Below are 16,463 nucleotides of genomic sequence, written 5' to 3'. Positions count from 1 at the left end.
TCCTTAGTGAAGAATTTTTGACCAATCAGTTTAACATCTATGAACTCATGAACTTTATATCTTTTCAGTTCTTGGACTCTAAAAGAAATAGAACTAAAGATTGTATATTTGTACCTGATAATTACTACACTCATTTCAAACTTGAGGGTCATGTTTATTACCAAAAATCAATCTGAAAATATCAATACTGTTGTGCATATATCGGCACCTCGATCTTATTTCTTCTTTATCTTCATATCCCTTTCAAGGACTGCCTGTATTTCTGACGTGGCCTGAGAATATTGAGTACTGAAAAGCCATGGGGTTCTTTCAATTTTAGAAACTCATTTTGGAGATAGATCAGAGAATAATTTCAAGTGTATAATTTTCTCAAGTGAAATGAGGCATCCTGACGTGCCTTCAAATGGATGCTTGCAAGTATGGAGATTCATGTGTTTTTTTTTTCTTACAAATACGATGTTGTTATTTATGGTTAATAGTTGACAAGAATTTTAATATTGCAGCAAAGAAAGTAGATGAGCCAGAAAGTCTTAGTCATACCTTTGAATTAGCTGAGGTTATTAGTGTAGGACTCACGTGACTTTATTTAAGATGAAAATGTTGTATTCAAGTAAAATCAACTCCGAATATTTTATTTGCAAATAAGCAAATGAATGAAATTCACTTCTTTCCTATGGTGAACAAAAATAAAACACATTTTTGATTTATACCATTTCTATTTTTTTTTTTTTACTTACGCTTAGGAAGTGTGAGTTTTCTTTTTTAAAAATTAGATATTTTGTTTATTTAAATTTCAAATGTTATCCCTTTTCCTGGAACCCCCTGGGGTCCCCCTCTCCTGCTTCTATGAGGGTGTTCTTCCACCCACTCACCCACTTCTGACTCCCCACCCTGGCATTCCCTTACACTGGGGCATCGAGCCTTCACAGGACCAAGGGCCTCTCCTCCCATTGATGACTGACTAGGCCATCCTCTGCTACATATGCAGCTGGAGCCATGAGTCCCTCCATGTGTGCTCTTTGGTTGGTGGTTTAGTCCCTGGGAGCTCTGGGTGGTCTAGTTGCTTCATATCGCTGTTCTTCCTATGGGGTTGCAAACCTCTTCAGCTCTTTCAGTCCTTTCTCAAACTCCTCCATTCGGGACCCCGTGTTCACCTAGCTTGTTATGAACAGTGATAAGCCTTGCAAGCATATGTCCATACTGAGTTGTCTAGGCCTAGTATTCTACTTTCAACAATTCAGTTTTACACTGGAAAAAGTGTAAACCAGATTTATAATTATTTCAGTGGCTCACAATAAGGTTAGGGTTATATTCTTGATTTAATTTCCTCAGGAAGCATGGTGCAAATGAAAACTGAATGCTGGAGCTACTTCTGTGACGAATATAGAGAAAGAAAGGAGAAGAAAATGACCCCGTGTAGAAGGATGTTGGTTTGAAAAGTGAATCTGTTAATCTGACTCTAAGTACTCATGGAAATGCTTCACTGGGACTCAGCATAATATTTATTATGCTGCAAGATTGTTTTGAGTCTCAGAGATGTGTTAAATTGTGTGCACCTTAGAGCAATTTGTGCCGTTATTTGTATGCTCATACCTTGTGCCTTTTATTTAATAAAGAATCTAGTGCAGCATAGAAGATGCAGTGTATTAATAATGAAACATAAATAGAATTGAAAAGTCAAGGTGAAGGGAGCGGAAAGTCCAAGCCGTCATGCTCCACGCAAAGGTTACCAGTTGCTGTAGCTGCCTGTGCTTCCTGCTGCCTGTGAGCTTCCTAACAGACCCCTGAAAAGGAGACGTGCTTTTCTGCATAACCTTCATGCTGGAAGAGTAAACGGTCTAATTTCTCAAAGGGAGGAAAATTCCAAAGTATTGTTTTTCAAGTGGGATTTTATGTGTCCAGCATATAATTTGTCTAGGGAAATGTTTTCAATTTTATTTTCACCAATTTAGAGGTGGGTTTTTTTTTTTATATAGTGTTCTTCAAAACCTATCAAGAAAGTAGTAGGTCATGATATATAGAAGCCAAGGTTAGTTAGTATATTGTATATCGGCAGGATTTGGCGATATGATTTGCCACATCCTTGGTGATAGAGATGCCACTTTGTTGTATTTCATTTGCATAATTTATAACCTTCTACTAGATTCCTCATTTTGTTTTGTTTTGTTGAGTCAGGGTTCCTCTGTGTAGCCCTGGTTATCCTGGAATTCATGCTGTAGACCAAGCTAGCCTGAAACTCAAAGATCTCCCTGCCTCTGCCTTCCTAGTTCTGAGATTAAAGGCATGTGCTACCACTTCTTGGCTCCAAGAGGTCCTTGATAGAAGAGAATAGAATATAATTTCATATGGGACAAACTTAAGGACTTGAAATTCTGAATCATGTGAAGGGTGCCAATTTGTAGAGAAAATAATGAAGTGATGTTTGACACATTGACTGAAAAGCAGAGGACTCTGTTGGAATCTCTTCTCTGAGTCAGCTGTATGTTGTCATCCCAAGGAGGAGTTCACATCTTTTCATAGTGTCCTGGTGTAGAAGGAAACCACACCTGGTCTAGTGCTACATCAATACAATTCCATGTTTAGTATTCTGGATGAAACAAAGAGCATGTTTTTCACCTGGATCCAAACTCATTTGTATTTGGTTTTCTTAAAATTCTCCTGCATTCTTTTTGTTAGTTTTTTTTCATGATTAGAAGCTTTATCATTTTCAATGTAATGTTGACAAACTCAGCCCAATCCAGAAAAAGATCATTAGGGGGCCAGGCAGTAATGGGGCATGCCTTTAATCTCAGCACTCAGGAGGTAGAGGTAGGCAGATCACTAAGTTTGAGGCTGCTCAGTTTACAGAGTGAGTTCCAGGATAGCCAGGGTTACACAGTGTATTTAAACAAGATCCCCCAAAACGATCATTAGGGGCTAGGCATATACATTTGAAAAGCTAGAAGAACTGGGCACATTGTGCCTGGATAATAGGTTGCATGGAGGGTTAAAGTGAGGCAGAGTGACCCTGTTGTATGGGGAAAGAATAAGCTAAGCGCAGAACTAGGACTAGTGCATCTTGTTAGAAAGGCATTTCCAGCACAGACATGACTGGTAAGAATTAGTTGTATGGGGTACTTAGCTCAGTTGTAGCATGCAGGAATCCTTGGATTAGATTCCTAACATCAAATAAACCAGGTGTGGTGGCATACAGCTGTAATTTCAGCAATCAGGAAGTAGAGGAGGGAGAATCGAAGTTCATGCCCATTCTCAGCTACTTAGTGAATTAATTTGAGGCCAGTCTGGAGTATAAGAGGCCTGTCCGAAAGAGAAGGGGTAGTATTGATAAGATTCACTAGTGAGATCCACTCAGTAGAAGTGCAACTTTAGGATTCCTTTAAAACCTGTGGGTTGCAGCCAGGCAGTGGTGGCGCATGCCTTTAATCCCAGGACTTAGAAGGCAAAAACAGGAAGATTTCTGAGTTCGAGGCCAGCATGGTCTACAGAGTGAATTTCAGGTTTCATAGATTAATCCTGCCTCGAAAAAGCAAACAAACAAACAAAAGACAACAACAACAAAAAACCTGTGGGTTGTGACCCCTTTGGGGAGTCAAATGTCCCTTTCACAGGGCTAGGCTAAGACAACCAGAAAACAGATTACAAAAAAATCACATTACAGTTTATAACCATAGCAAAATTATAGGTTTGAAGTAGCCATGAAAATAATTTCATGGTTGGGGGGGGGGGTTAATCTCAACATAGCTAACTGTATTAATGGGTCACAGCATTAGGAAGGTTGAGAACCAGTGCTCTAAAACACTTTTATATTATACATGTGAGCCTTCTTTCTTTGCATGTTATGTCACTTTTTTCTTTCCCCCTCCCTCCCCCTCTCTGTCCCTCCCCTTCTTTCCCTCTCTCCCTTCCTGCCTGCCTCCCTCCCTCCTTCTCTCCCTCCCTTTCTGCCTCTCTCCTTCCTCCTTACTTTCATTCCTCTTCCCCTTCCTTTCCTTTCTTCCAGCTGGACATTTCAAATAATTTAAGAACCCTTCACCCTGTGCTGTGAAAGTTTCGTGTGGTTGGTTGTTAACCTATTACATTTTCTTCCTCTACCCCCCCCCCCCCCCCCCCCCCGCCCCCCTGAGACAGGGTTTCTCTGTATAGTCCTGGCTGTCCTGGTACTCACTCTGTAGACCGGGCTGGGCTTGAACTCAGAGATCCACCTGCCTCTGCCTCCCAAGTACTGGGATAAAAGGCATGTGCCACCACTGCCCGGCCAACCTATTACATTATCTACACTAATTTTGTAAAGTCTGCGTTGCTTTTGTTATGAATGTCTTTTGAAGTTCCTACTCAGATAGTGTGGGGTGGGTCAGTTAGTGAATGAACAGAGATTTCCTGAGGTGATTGGAGCCAGCAAGTCTCCTAGCCATTTGTCAAAGAATCTTAAGGCCATTTAGAAGGACATCATTGGGCCTCCTCAGGTCTTTACCAAGTTCATGTATAACCTTGGGCAAAAGTGTAAGTTTCTCAAATCTCATAGACAGATAGAGTTTTTCCATATATACCATAAGTGGACTTAAGTATGAGGTCTCTTAACCATTGGTTTTGTTCAGAAGTGTACAGCTACCAAGTCATACCTCAAGTGCCTGCTGTGAACAGCAGATGCTCTGTGGGTCTTTGGTGGACATTTCCAGGGGCAAAGCTACTACACTGGCTGAACTCTAAAGTCACATAAAAACAGCCTAGAGTTCTAGACAGCCACCAGAGATGACAAATAATGGCAATTCTTGTTAGGAATTATGCATTCGAAGGGTATCAACTCCATTCTACTCTTCTGTGTCCAGCATCCACCGTAGATGTAGATGGTTTTCAAGACTAGTGCCTATGAGAGATTGAACAGTGGACCTCCAAATGTCTCAAAGCTTTCTGCTCTTCTTGGGACCCAGGTGCCTTCTGGAATAAACACTACTTGGGTTGCTTCAAGTCTTTGGCTAATTCCCAGAGGTCTAAAAAGTTGATTCTGACTACCGCTTAAGTGGAAGACGCTGCTCGGAACTCTTACTGGGCACACTTTGCTCATGTCACTAAATTATCTCTAAGCTTTAGAAAAGATGGAAAGTTGGCCTACTGACTTCCAAGATCTACTCCACTCTAGAACATTTTTTTTTATTAACTAATGTATCTCATTCCTAGCTTATCATGGATAATACAATTTACTGTACATTTTAAAAGCTAAAGATGATGTTGAAAAATATCAACACTGACTGCTTATAATGCCAAAATATGAAGCCAAACAGATTAAACATGACCAACTATGGCTATGGTTTAATTACAAATTTGAAAAAGAAACATTACCTTTCCTATGAGCCGTCTGCTTAAAATGAATTATTGTAAAGGGAAGAAGGACTTAATACAAAGATGAAAATATATAGGCAAAATTTACATTTCAGAGACTATTGAGGGAGTAAAATGAAATAAGTGATGTATTGCATTTCAAAGGCTTGAGCCACCAGCATGGATAGTTCCTGAATGCTTTGCTTTTTAAATACATTATTAACTCTAGTCACTGTGTTACATAACAGATCTTTTGAACTTACTTTTCTCATCTAATTGAAATTGTGGATCCTTGAATGGTTCACCTTCCATTCTAAAATTTATCATTGACTAAATATTAGAATGTCTACACTAATTTTTCATATGCATTATAGACTCATATTTATACCTCAATACTGCAGAGACAAAGATCATCAGGCCTACACCACCCAAGGCTATATTATATTCATTTCCTGAGAAACAGATAGGACAATATGATACATAATTTTTAGCAATAAGGTTAAAAGGTGTCTATCTGTATGAACATTCCACATGTCTAAAAGTAAGAGCTTTGAATTTACATGCAATTACTAAAAAAGTAACTATTTCTAAATTATATAAACTATTTGTCTACTCTGTCAGAAGGCTAATGGTCTAGTGTCTCAATAGCAGGCAGACATTTTGGATAGTGATTTCATGTTTCTAAAAAACACTGATGGCCACTTTAGCTCTTGCAGGCAAGGGTTAAAATGATCAGTATTTGTTGGTGACATAGTGTTTACTTTGGGGATTTTTCATAATCTTACAAGGTGTTGCAACTTGGCTTCTATCCGCTGGTCATTAATTTTTTTCTTCTGCATGTAGATTTGAACTTTCTAGTCTGTGGGCTGACACAGAGATCAGAATCTGCACACCTTTTGCTCTAATAGTGTTCTAGAAACAATTCCGAGCATTCATTAACCCTCTCAGTGTCCCAAACAAGTGGCACTGGTTATCTGTTTCAAGACGAGAGTAGTGAGTCTTCAGTTCATGTACCTTAGCCATGCTATTCCACTGTACCACATTGTACAGAAGCATTTTAAAGGCGAATAGACTCTGATAGAAAGCTGAGTAGAATGGTTGCAAAGCCTGTTGAGCTTTGTAAAACTGTCTTGGTGATTCCTATTTTGGTTTTCTACAGATCACTGCATGTCAGTGTGTGTGCTCATCTTTCTTGCTATATGGTAGGAAAGACAGAGATGTGACTACAAGTCGATGCTAAATGTTGTCAGTTCTTTTTACTCTTTTCTTTTAAAAGATTCATTTTATACATATGAGTACACTGTGACACCAGAAGAGGGCATTGGATCGCATTACAGATGTTTAGGAGCTACCATGTGACTGCTGGGAGTTGAACTCAGGACCTCTAGAAGAGCAGTCAGTGCTCTTAACCGCTGAGCCATCTCTCCAGCCCATGTTATAAGTTCTTAAGCACATTACATTTAATTTTGGTAAGGCCGACAACCCTTTGCTGTTTCTTTTTCTTTTAAGTTTTTATCACCAAGAAAGGGTAGTTACTGCAGAGTGCCTGACCATGTTTACAGGATTTCTTTTTGTTTTGACGTCATGTGTTACTGGAGTAAAATTACCAACCAGTATTTTTTTGCAAATGGAAGAAGTTCCTTCCTTCTAATAAGATACATGAAATGATCACTGATTCTGTGTTTAGTCCTCATTGACGTATGAATTCTTTGTGGGCTCTGACAAAGCATCCAAGGAGGCAATAATTTAAATATTTATGAATTTCTTTTTATCCCAATGGCTATCTTTAGAGGGTAAACACTAAGTCACTTTTACTGGAATCCAAGTATGTTATAAAATAAGCTCTCACTTAGTCACCTTGATTTAAAATTCAGTTTCTGTAGCAGAGTAGATTTTTCTAAACTGTGTGCTCACTGTGGACACAGATCCCTAAAGCCAACACAGCTGCACAGTGGTTTCTCAGAGGTTGACAGTGCAGTTCTTTTTCACAGTACCTTTTCTCACTTTCTTTACTCCATTTTCCCTTGTCATGATTTTTTCCTACTTCCATGTTATTCATGCCTGAGAACTGTGTTTATGTCCCTTCCACCACACACTCACACATCTTTTTAAAAAATAATTTATGGGTTATTGTATTAATTTACATTTCTTATGTTATCCCCCTTCTCCCTCCCCCTGCTTCTATGAGGGTGTGCCCCACCCACCCACTCCCACCTCACCTCCCAGGCATTCCATTACGCCGGGGCATCAAGCCTCCACAGGACCAAGGGCCTCTCCTCCTATTGATGCCAGACAAGGCCATCCTCTGCCACATATGTGGCTGGAGCCATGGGTCGCTCCATCTTTGGTTGGTGGTTTACTCCCTGGGAGCTCTGGGGGATCTGGTTAGTTAATATTGTTGTTCTTCCTATGGGGTTGCAAACCCCTTCAGCTCCTTCAGTCCTTTCTCTAACTCCTCCATTGGAGATCCTGTGTTCAGTCTGATGGTTGGCTGCAAGCAACCTCTCAGGGGACATCCATATCAGAATCCTGTCAGTAAACACTTCTTGACATTAGCAATAGTGTCTGGGTTTGATGGCTGCATATGGGATGGATCCCAAAGTGGGGCAGTCTCTGGATGGCCTTTCTTTCAGTATCTGCTCCACTCTTTGTCCCTATATTTCTTTTAACAGCAGCAATTCTTCGTTAAAATTTTGAGAAGGGTGGATGGCCCCATCCCTCAACCAGGGGCCTTGCCTAGCCTCTGGATATGGTCTCTACAGGTTCTCCTTCCCCTTTGTTGGATATTTCAGCTAATGTCATCCTTGTTGGGTCCTGGGTGCCTCTTGCTTTCCTGCTGTCTGGGATTTTCTGTCGGTTACTCTCAGTTCCTCATCCCCACCTCTGTTCAATTACCATTCCCCTCTCTCAATTCCCTCCCAAAATCATAGCTTCTTCTTTAATTAGTACTGCTGTTTAACAATATGTATATATAAATACAACACAATAGTTCCATACAGTGTTACCCATATGTACATTTGTTTAGGGCTGACCACTTGGGGTGGGAGAACCCATTAGAGCCTGTCCCTAGAGCAGACTGATTCTCTTTCTCTCTTAAGAGCAGTTGATCACTGTAACTCTTCATTTAAGAGTAGGGCTTTTTGAGATCTCTCCCATCCAGTTTGGGATGCCAACTGATGTTGTCACTAGGCCAGCATTTTAGACACCGTATTGTTGCAATTTCATAGGTGCAACTCCTTGTAATATATAGATGACACTATCTTGTCATTGACATACTGTTTCTCTGAATCTTAAAATCTTTCTTCTGCCCTGCTTCTGGGATGTTTCCTGAACCTTAGGTGAAGGGCTGGTGTTGTAGCTGTATCATTAGGGAATGAGCACTCTACAGACTATTGTTATCTGTGTCTTGACCAGTTGTGGATTTCTGTGTTTCCTTCTGCTACAAAAAGAATCTTTGGTGAGCAATGAGAGCAAACAAGGTCATGGGCTATAGATAACCTACTATTGCCATATTCCCAATTGCTTTCTAAATACCTGTCTCCATAGCTACAGGGCACAGCTCTCCTTCTTCTCTTTACCTTATTTTCCTTTAGAATTTTCTTCTCTTATATGCTGTAGATTCCCATTAGACCCTTTTCATAAAACTTGTCATTGACAATGACCTTATTAGTTTTTTCCTCAAGTATCCATGGCCTGTATGGGCACATATTATATGTGTATCAGATCCTTTAGGTAGGATGGACAGTAAGTCCTCCATAAGTCCTCTCCCTGTGCAGTGCTCAGAGGTAGAGATGTATGGAGGTCTATCCCTTGCACTGGCATGTTTAGAAGCAGGCTACCGAGATGATTTGGATTGGGTGGGGGCAGGGAAGTCTCTGACCAAGTGAGGCACTGCTACAACTCAGCAATGCCGCAAACAACAACAACAACAATCACAACAGAAATAATGATAATAACAGAAATAATCTAGATAAATCTGATCATTAGTCATCAGACTACAGCCTTTCTGTGCATGGAACTTCATAGCAAGGCCCAACTGCACCATTAGCTGTTGTCAGTGTCTGTTTTTGTATCACACTGGAGGAAATGCGAAGCTGCAATCTAGACGGTATAGGCTGCCAAGCCTAAAATACTCCCTATCTAGCCCTCTGCATATACACCAAATGTTTGCCAACTTTCTTTAGATCATAGCTTCTTAAACTGTGGCTCACGATCCCACCTGGGGTGTTATGAAAATTTTGGCAACAGTAAAAGGTCTCTAAACATGCCACGACCAAAATGTAATGTGGCGTCAAACCTGTAATGGATCCTAGGTATTTCTGGTAGTGTGTGTCCATGCCATTTCTCAGGATTCACTGCATCTGTGGTTTGGTGCACACATGTGTATTTGCACTGCACTTGTGCTCGTTCAGGCCATACAGAGCTAACAACATTGCCTGAAACAGGTCACTCAGACATGTGATTATCATACACGACAGATCGCAGTGTTTTTATCTGCATAAACAGACTCCTGTGCATTCAAAGAAACCTTGCTTTTATTTTTGAAGAAGAGTTTTCTCTATGTAATAGCCATAGCTGTCCTAGAACTCTCTTTGTAGACCAGGCTGGACCTGAACACACAGGCATCCATATGCCTGTGCCTCTGGAGTGCTGGGATTAAAGGAGTGCATCACTACATCCCCAGTTGAAACATAAGATTTTAACTGTGAGAAAATACTATTTTTCTATCTTCATTCCATATTATGTAAAATTATGCTAATGTATATTATACTGTGTAAGAATTTGGTGCTAAAATTGGTGTCTTAGTTACTGATTTTTTTAGCTTATTAAAAGTTATTAAACACATGCTGATTGGGATTAGATTAGAATTTCCAGTAGTTCCTCAAATGGACTTAAACATACTTCTGGACACTATGTACTTTATTCCAAACAATATCATTGGCATTGAGATTATAAAATGAAAATACTGATCAACTTTTAAACACATTGGTGTAGGTTCAAACATTGCAATGGAAATGTTGACCCAAGACTCAAATTTTTATGTAGAAAGCACACCCCAACAAGCACACCCCTTTGTATTATTAAGCAAATTGCTTTGGCCCTTCATAAATGGTAAATTTATATACATACTAAAATTTTAAAATATGCATGTCTGTCTGTGTTTGTGTCTGTGTCTGTGTCTGTATCTGTATGTGTGCCCTCGTGAGTGTCAGTAGTCACACTAGCCTTTGCTCAAGTTCTGGTGCCTTCCTGTCACCCTCTGCCTATTCGTTTAGACAGGGTCTTTCTCTGAACCTGGGGCCACCTGGTTCAGAGAAATCCATAACCCCATCAATCCTCCTGTCTCTGCTGCTTTGAACTTGGAGTTACAGGCATGCACCAGGCACCTGGTTTGTTTCGCACATGCTTGGATCAAACTCTGGTCCTAATTGCGAAGCAAGTGCTCTTAACAGCTGAGATACCTCTCTAGTCTCAAAGAACTTTAAAATACATTTCTTTATGATTTATTATGAGCAAATACTTTATTGGCATAGTTATTAAATAAACCTATATACTCAAGGTTATGTTATGTTACTCAAGTGAAAAGCAGTCACCATTACAAACTATTTAATAAGTTGTGCTCTAGACACTCGGTTTTATATCAGTGACTGTGTGTGGAAAATAAAAGAAGGATGATGGACACAATGAGCTATTGGGGCTTTTCAAGGTGTGCACCACACCTTGGTCAAGGGTCAGTTTTTTAAAGTTTCTAAATTTAACTAACTGATTAGATTGTTCTTTTTTCAAAGCACTATTTTTTGACAATTTAGCACTGATTATATTATTTCTTTTTCTTTTCTTTTCTTTTTTACAGGGTTGTGGGAAGAAGATGTATTCCTTTTTGAGAGGAACCAAACAATTGCAAGTACTAAGGTTTCTGGGGATCTCCATTGGTGTGACACAAATCCTGGCCATGATTCTTACCATTACTCTGCTCTGGGCTCTGTATTATGATAGAAGAGAGCCTGGGACAGATCAAATGCTATCTCTGAAAAATGATACATCTCAGCACTTGTCATGTCACTCTGTGGAACTGTTAAAACCAAGTCTTTCAAGGATCTTTGAGCATACATCAATGGCAAACAGCTTCAATACACACTTTGAGATGGAAGAATTATGAAGAATGTTAAAGAAGGAAATCACAAACTTGTGGGACTAGTGGGTTTTGGGGTATACAGTTATCTATTTCAGAAATTTTTACACATATCAATAGTCTAAAAAAGGAATGTCTAAGCATATAATTTCTCCACTCTTTAAAACGAAGATTCCACAGATTAATACATAGACAATAATTAGTGCCCTTCAAAATGCTGAACCCAGAGTTCATAACAACTGTGTATGTTTTCTTTCTTTTTTTTCTGAGCATAATTATGTTTTGAGGTGATACAGTTTGACCAGCATTTATGCATCCATTCACAGAAATAAACCCTCATGGTGGTGCTGGAGCTTGTGTGAAGGTTAACTAACTCCTCTAACTAACCTATAAACTGCCCACTGACTGCTAACATAGGGACTTAGTGCTAAAGGCCTGATGATTACCTGATAACGTATTGTTTTGATGATGATTTGATTATATAAAAAAATCTTTCAAGATTGGTGACTACCTAAATATTATTTTTGTTGGTTACTAAAATAATCTTATTAATAACACTTGTAAGAGCTAACACGTTGTCTTAAACTTATCAGGGATATATATGTATATAAGTTTGTGCTGTGTCTGTATAATTCAGTAGATTTCAGTTCTTATAATTTTATGAATAACAATATTTGAAAATGACAAAATTGTCTTATACAGCACCATTACTTTTGTCTCTTCCAAAAACAGAGCTTTTAAATTCTGTCTTGGTTCTGTATTATATCTTTAACTGTTAATTTAAGTTGTTAACCACTAATTTTGGAAATTACCAGTGTGATACATAAGAATCATTGTAACTCTGGCTGAAGGAAGTATTAACTATGGAATTTACACATAGTCGATTCATCAAAAATTCAGATGCTTTTTTCCTTCCAATAAACACTTTGTCAAAGAGCTTATGTTTTTCTTTTGCAAACAAGAAGGAACAACTTGAAGTCGATATAGTTTTACAAAGAAACAACATTCTCTGCAGAGATCCTTGCTTTAAGAGAATTCTTGCTTTATTTCATCAATTAATACACTGTAGCAAATTATACAGAATATTAATTTTTTACAAGAGTAGAAGATATTTATTTGAAATGGGAAAAGTGCATTTTACTGTATCTTGAGCATTCTGTTCATTTCTTGGATTACGGAAAGAAAATTAATACAGGTGTCAATAAATATTTTCTAGATCATGATTGTTTCTGTCTATTTACTTTCGAGACAAGGTCTCACTATATAGTTCTAGAAAGGGTGCCCACCCAACAATCACTTTTATAAGTGAAGAGACTAGCAAGGGAGAGGATAAAAATGAGAAGAGCAGGCATGGGGCGGGGATGAGGGTTGGTGCGGGGGGTGGGGGGCCCATGATTGGAAATTATCCAGCCCACAGTCTCAAGACATGTTTATCAAGTTGCTCCACCACACCACCACCGTCTTCATGGATGCCTGAAGTCAAGTATTGGGTCCAGGCAGCACTGAGGGCATCCTCAAGAGCTCACCTGAAGACAAGGAAAGGAGGAACAGTATGCCTGGGTGAGGGTGGCTTCACGTGAGATCATTGCCACAGGCCCCAGTCACAGTGGACACTGTAGACAGACTTGAAGCCCCATGCTTTGAGCCCTTCTGGAGCTTTCTTATGTTTCCACACGCGATGAGGCCTCAGAGCTCCAGAAGCAGCACCATGAGCAAGCTGTGCAGTGAGGGTCCTAGACCCAGCCACAGAGGTCCATTCTTTCGAGTTAAAGAAAATTGAGTGTTTGTCTGGTGCCTGCCTCTTTCTCTGCCCTCTGCCATTGCAGACATCACTGTCCCCAGGATGCACACAAGTGCTGGGGCTCCTTCACTTCTTTACAAGTTCCCACTGGCCGAGATGTCAGTAGGACTGTCCAGCTTAGAACTTGTCATAGCTGTTGTTACTATCCAGCTACGGAGAGAAGAGACAACTGAAAAGTGAGAACCTTAGGTCAGCCTATGGGTGAAGGACAAAAGAACACACACACACACACACACACACACACACACACACACACCTATACACACACACCCAAGGGGCATTATTCTTGTTTCAAGTCTTCCTAGATAAGGATCAGTGGCCCAAAGCAAAACAGGTTTTATGAGGCGTTCATATATCCCATGTGATAGAGGTCAAAATGGCTCCTCTGTCTTATTTTTGGCACCGTGCAAGGGTGGCAGTGAGGTGCATTGCAAAGTATAAAGTAAAGTCTACAGACCTTTTCCTCCAAGGATTGAATACAATATTAGTATTTTTCAAATTCAGTAACTAATATGAAAGCTACATTTTCATTGAAAAAGAGACAGGATATCTTTCTTTTTTTCAAGTTCCTATTTTTGCTAAGCACATTTGATATAATAAATCACTTCTGTTCATTTATCTTCTCAATTTCAACTCCTTGGAGGGGAGAGGCTGGAAGATCAATTAAGCCCAAGAGTTCAAGGCAAGCTGGGCAATGAAGAGAGACTCTTGTTCTTTAGAGGGAAAGAGATGAAGGGAGAGAAAGAATATGGGGTTATATAGGATGAAACATCAATAAATCACTTCCTCAGATTTCACCTATGATAAACAAGTAATTGACAAAGCTCTGCATTTTATTTGATTTGTTTAGATAGCTGTCAAGTTTGCTTGCATCTCTTTTGATGGATCTCACAGTCATATAACATGCTTATATTATATTGAGCTTAGAGGGGAAAACACCAGTCTTCAAATTATAGGGATTGACTTTTTAAAATAGGTATTTTGATATATTATCCGATTTAGTACCCTCTAGAATAGTCACCATAAATTTAGACAATCATCTTCTATATAATACATTTGCTTAATGGGAACAAATGACATTTATAGCCATGGTCCACAAAGGCCTCTTATGGTAGCAGTGGTGCACCTGGAATAATAAAACCACAAGGAACTTTACAAAGTGCATTTAATGCTGTGGAGTTGAGGGAGTTCTCTGTTTGGGTACAGTAGGGGAAAACTGTTAACTATGTCTTTGGGAACCTTTAAGAGCTTTTTTGGGTAAAATTACAAGTTTTAAAGTAAAAAAAAAAATAAGAGATTATTTTTAGATTGGTTAACAGGCAATTGAAAGCACCTCTGAGAATATGAGAAGGCAATTATAGATGATGTCTGTTATAAAGCTTATAAAGTCTGGGTTAGAGACCTTATGATAACAATAGGAAACGTAAATAAAGGAGTGCTTGGTGAGTGTGGCCCTACTGAGCAAAGGGAGGAAGAAGGAAGCTAGAGGCTGTTCTACCCGGAGAAAATCCTTGAGTACAGTCAATGGAAGAGTACAGCCTACTGTGCTCATGGTACCTTCCATGAGCCAAGGCTCTAAGATTTCAATAAGTGAACAAGGCTTTGAGGATATGATCTGTGGATCGGTGTGAATGGCTGCACAGCACAGAAGGCTGGAATGAACACCTGGGGAAAGGGAGTGGGTGAAATGTGGATTTGAGGCTTCATTCTGTGGATTCCCATGTTGAGCTGCTGGAGTGTTTTCAGAAAATGAAGTGACACGTGCATGACTCAGAACTTCACTGTTTTATCCAAGCAAGAGGGATGGGGCTCAGGGTAACAGGTGTGGGCATTGTGTTAGTCCCTGGGGACAAGCCATGCTTTACCCTGGACTAAGGAACCTCTGGAGGTTCAACTCTGCAAACTCTTGTGAAGAGCAGACTTTTCCTGGGCTCGTGTAGAGAGAGAAAGATCCTCACCAGGAAAATGAAAGTCAAGGAACAGGGTGACTACTATTGTGTGAATCTCTGCAAGGCAGCTGCAGATTGACATTGGGGTTACATGATAGAAAAGAAAGGAACCAATATTTCTACATTCCGTACCTGGTATGCTAGCAATAGTGTTAACCCAGATAGAAGGCTGGAGGAGAATGAGAGTGTGGATGGGTAATTCATTTGCTTTGGGATGTGCTGACTTGGGGGTGCCCGCAGGACATGCAGATGGAGAAGTCTACGGGCAGCTGTAAATTCCAGTCTGCCGCTTAGGAGAATACACTGTGGAGCCTGAGAATTTTTATGCATTGCTTTCCCATTTCAGGAAGTCTGACAGAAAATGGGCTGAGGACCAAATCTCATGAAGAGAATCTTAAACAGGATGCTACAACAGCTTCTCTTTGTCTGAACTCCTATTCCTACTGATGCGTCAAAGGAGGTAAAGAAATGAGAAATAAATAAGCTACTGAATCTTCCATGACAAAAAAGCCCGCCTCCTTTTAAAAGAAAATACCACCAGCTGCCATGTTGCTTCAGTCACCCCCGTGCTTATCATCCTGTGATTTAAAAGTCCATTTTCCTTTACTATGAACAGAGTTCTCATCCAAGCAAACCCCAGAAACGTATACAGAAGAATCTCCAACATCACCTTGAATCTTCTTTTATTTTCCGTTTTAATATGCTAATTGCAGGCTTCTGTGCATTCACAGGAGCCTCAAAACTGGCAGGCAGAGCCTGCCATGTACCAGACACAAATTTCCTCTGTTCTCTATGCTGATTTTTTACTTTGTACGCATCATTAGTTCCATTTTACCAACAAGGAAGAGCAACTTAGACTATTGATTTCCTACTCTTCACTTTGTTACAGGGCGTCTTTTTCAGCCTGTGGTTGAGTCTCAGCTTGGTCCCCCAGTGAGGAAGCCAGATCCTCCTGCATGTAATTCAATATCTCCAGGCACAATTGTCCTTCAAAGTCTCCTTCCTTCAGACTGACACTTTTATCTATCTAGTTGCCTCCTTGCTACTCATCCAGAATGAGTCCAAATCATATGAAGTTTTGACTGACGGCACGCATTGCTCTTGGTCTCTCTGTTTTCTGCTGTTCTACTACTGGTACTGTCTCAGGAATGCCCTCTTCATGCTTTCTTGTAAATCCTACAGTCCCCAACCTTAGTCAACATGGGCCTGCCAAATGACATTAACCTAGAGGGTCCTTATTTTAAGGAAGACAGAACTGTCTAAC

At 39.9% G+C, this 16,463-nt stretch overlaps 1 protein-coding gene across 2 annotated transcripts in view; it reads left to right on the top strand.

Annotated features, from left to right (window-relative positions):
- The window catches only part of Tspan12 (tetraspanin 12), a 63,519-nt gene extending 50,847 nt beyond the window's left edge, over positions 1 to 12,672 (top strand). For both annotated transcript variants that reach the window (XM_031381252.1, XM_031381253.1), the window contains exon 8: positions 11,171 to 12,672. In XM_031381252.1, the coding sequence (XP_031237112.1) occupies positions 11,171 to 11,476 (306 nt within the window). In that variant the 3' untranslated portion in view covers positions 11,477 to 12,672. The remainder of the gene's footprint in view (positions 1 to 11,170) is intronic.
- Positions 12,673 to 16,463: the final 3,791 nt, after the last annotated feature.

Source organism: Mastomys coucha, unplaced genomic scaffold (genome assembly GCF_008632895.1).
Source record: "Mastomys coucha isolate ucsf_1 unplaced genomic scaffold, UCSF_Mcou_1 pScaffold20, whole genome shotgun sequence".
Classification (NCBI taxonomy): Eukaryota; Metazoa; Chordata; class Mammalia; order Rodentia; family Muridae; genus Mastomys; species Mastomys coucha.
This window is presented reverse-complemented; position numbering and strand designations above follow the sequence as displayed.